Source organism: Penaeus chinensis, chromosome 7 (assembly GCF_019202785.1).
Source record: "Penaeus chinensis breed Huanghai No. 1 chromosome 7, ASM1920278v2, whole genome shotgun sequence".
Classification (NCBI taxonomy): Eukaryota; Metazoa; Arthropoda; class Malacostraca; order Decapoda; family Penaeidae; genus Penaeus; species Penaeus chinensis.
Window position 1 is genome coordinate 2,245,696 of NC_061825.1, and position 2,500 is coordinate 2,248,195.

At 43.6% G+C, this 2,500-nt stretch overlaps 2 protein-coding genes across 2 annotated transcripts in view; both read left to right on the top strand.

Annotated features, from left to right (window-relative positions):
- The window catches only part of LOC125027287, a 10,196-nt gene extending 8,241 nt beyond the window's left edge, over positions 1-1,955 (top strand). The window contains exon 2 of the mRNA XM_047616261.1: positions 1-1,955. This exon is cut by the window's left edge and continues 11 nt beyond it. Coding sequence (XP_047472217.1) covers positions 81-1,946 — 1,866 coding nt within the window. The 5' untranslated portion in view covers positions 1-80 and the 3' untranslated portion in view covers positions 1,947-1,955.
- The window catches only part of LOC125027286, a 359,951-nt gene continuing 359,405 nt past the window's right edge, over positions 1,955-2,500 (top strand). The window contains exon 1 of the mRNA XM_047616260.1: positions 1,955-2,500. This exon is cut by the window's right edge and continues 809 nt beyond it. Coding sequence (XP_047472216.1) covers positions 2,353-2,500 — 148 coding nt within the window. The 5' untranslated portion in view covers positions 1,955-2,352.

Consider the following 2,500-nt stretch of genomic DNA (forward strand, 5'->3'; position numbering starts at 1 on the left):
TAGCTTTTCCATCACATAATAAGAAATCTCGCATGGCCTGCTGAAACACGCAAGACCCGCAACAAGTGGATAACTCCATTATGTCGAGTCAAGGTGGAAGCAAGAGTGATTTATTGGTGTCTAATAAACCTCAGGCCAATCGATTTGACTCCACTGAACGCAATGTAATATCTCATTCGGCCGTATGTACCAGCCGGCCAGGTAGTCCTACCGGTGCCACGCCAGCTACTGAGTGGCAGGTAGAGGTCAGCTGTGAGAGGACGCTGAACCTGAAATGCACAGGCTCACCAGGACCATCGGGCACGTGCTTTTCCACAGCCGAGGTCGACGGTAACTCTAACACATTACCGAAGAATATCAGCGATGATTCAAATGCACACACAGGTCAGGGTATGGCTGATTTGTCTAGCAACACTACCTTTTCCCTGAACACGACGCAGCTGATGGATATCGGCGATAGTATCTTGCATGAAATCTCTGGTGTTTCTGGCCTTCATGACACGTTAGCCAGCCAGTCAGACCCGGGATGCCCAGCGCACAAGTGCAGCGGTCACCATGCACGGAGTGGAACATTAGAATCTTCGACTTTGTCACTGAGCTTAGATCGCCTTCCTCGTGTGCTAAGCAGCAGCAGAAACTCTCAGGTGACCATGCTGGAAGATATAGGTGATAGCATCCTTAACTACAGCAATGGAACAGACGCGGAAGAGGATGTGGAAAGGTTGAACAACAGGCAGGTACAGGACCAGGAGGAGGTCAAGGTAAACGTTTATGCCAATAATGACATACAGGATAAAAGCCTTGGCCCCATAGGGCAAGACATACCTGAGTCTGGTCAAACTGACATTGAAATTATCATCAATGAGTGGGATGAAGAAGTAGAGCTGATTTCAGAAAGAGATGACCACGTACCTAAATGTGAAGAAACTACTACCGGTACTGACGAGCAGAGCTTGAACGGAGATCGTGAAGATCATGTCAAACTAAACAAACTTGTAGAGAAACCCAGAGAAAATGCAATATATGATAGCTTTGACAAACTTGTTGACGAGTGCAAGTCAGATTTGTTACGTCAGTATAAGCGTAGGGGCTCTGTACAGGGTACAGCCATCCAGCCACCTGAAGTGATTCGCATTTCCGCGAGATGTTTTTCTGCGCCGTCTCTTAAAAAGGCTGAGTCACCTGTTGCATTCGGTGTTCAAAGCAGAGAACATTCTTTTGATCCAGGTCGTGAAGAGGCTCTTAGTCAGATTACACCATTACTGCGAACAGCGCTTCCCCATGCTTCTCCTCAAACCATTGATAATTTCACGTCATATTGTGAGCTCGAATGCGCAGTGGAAGAGCATGCAGAAGAGACCCCTTGTTCACCAGTCTATCCAGACACCCTTCTACAGAGTCCTGAAGGTCAAATGCAGCTGAACAAATTTACGCAGGATAAGGACAATCCTTCCATACCCTCGGCGTCTCCTGATCCCCAGCACAATTCCAATAATGACCGAGAAGCTGAAGCAAGAGATACCAGACTAAATGACCAAAACCATAATCTAATTATGAGTGAGGATGAATTTCTGGTGCAGGACTTTGGTATTTTTCAAGGGAAGATTGGGCCTGATAGTAGTTCAAACGAAAATAGTATCCAAGAAAATGATTATCATAGTTTTAGCAGTAATGATGAAAATATAAAATGTGAAACGCGTGAGTTTATCGATGGTGTGATTCGACAGATCAGTTCTGCACCCAATCAAGCTGATGGCCACAAGGGTGAAGGTGATTTCAGTGAGCAGTGCGGTGGTACCAGTAAACATAGCAGCTCCAGTGAAGAAAAGGAAGGGGTTAGTCTTACCAGTGATGAAAGTGAGTATTATGATAGTGCTTGTAAGGATATTTGTATTCACAGTGAATTATTTTGTATAAAACACGAGGAAAGGTGGAGAAACCAGTGATCGCAGTGAAATTTACAACAAAGAGAGTGAGCTAACCAGTGTATCTAGTGAAGAAAATAGACAGACCAGTGTGTTAAGTAAACTTATCAATAAAGGAAGAGTGAATACTAGTATATCACATGATGGAGGTGAAGGAGGTGAGCAGATCAACGCATCTGGTGTTAATGGCAAAGTGTATAATGAAGAAAATGAACAGAAAAGTACTTCCAGTGAAAGAAGTGAAGATGCCAGTGTTTTTAATGTAGTAAGTGAAGAATTAGATAAAATCGTCAAAGAATGTAAAGAAAGTGACCAGATTAGGACTGACTGTAATGGAATTGACCAGAAGAAGTATATTGAAAAAGCTAAACAGGTCATTTGTAATATTGGAGCAGAGGAACATGTTCCTGCTGCGCCTGATGAAACTATGACCATAGTTAAAAGTAATAACCACGCTGACTATGAAGACAAAGAACTATTCACAGAAAACTCCAGTATTGTCAATCAAAACAGGGAACAATCCTTAGTAGGTGGTCAAGAGAATGAGCTTATCGGTTACAGCTGCCAGGAAAATG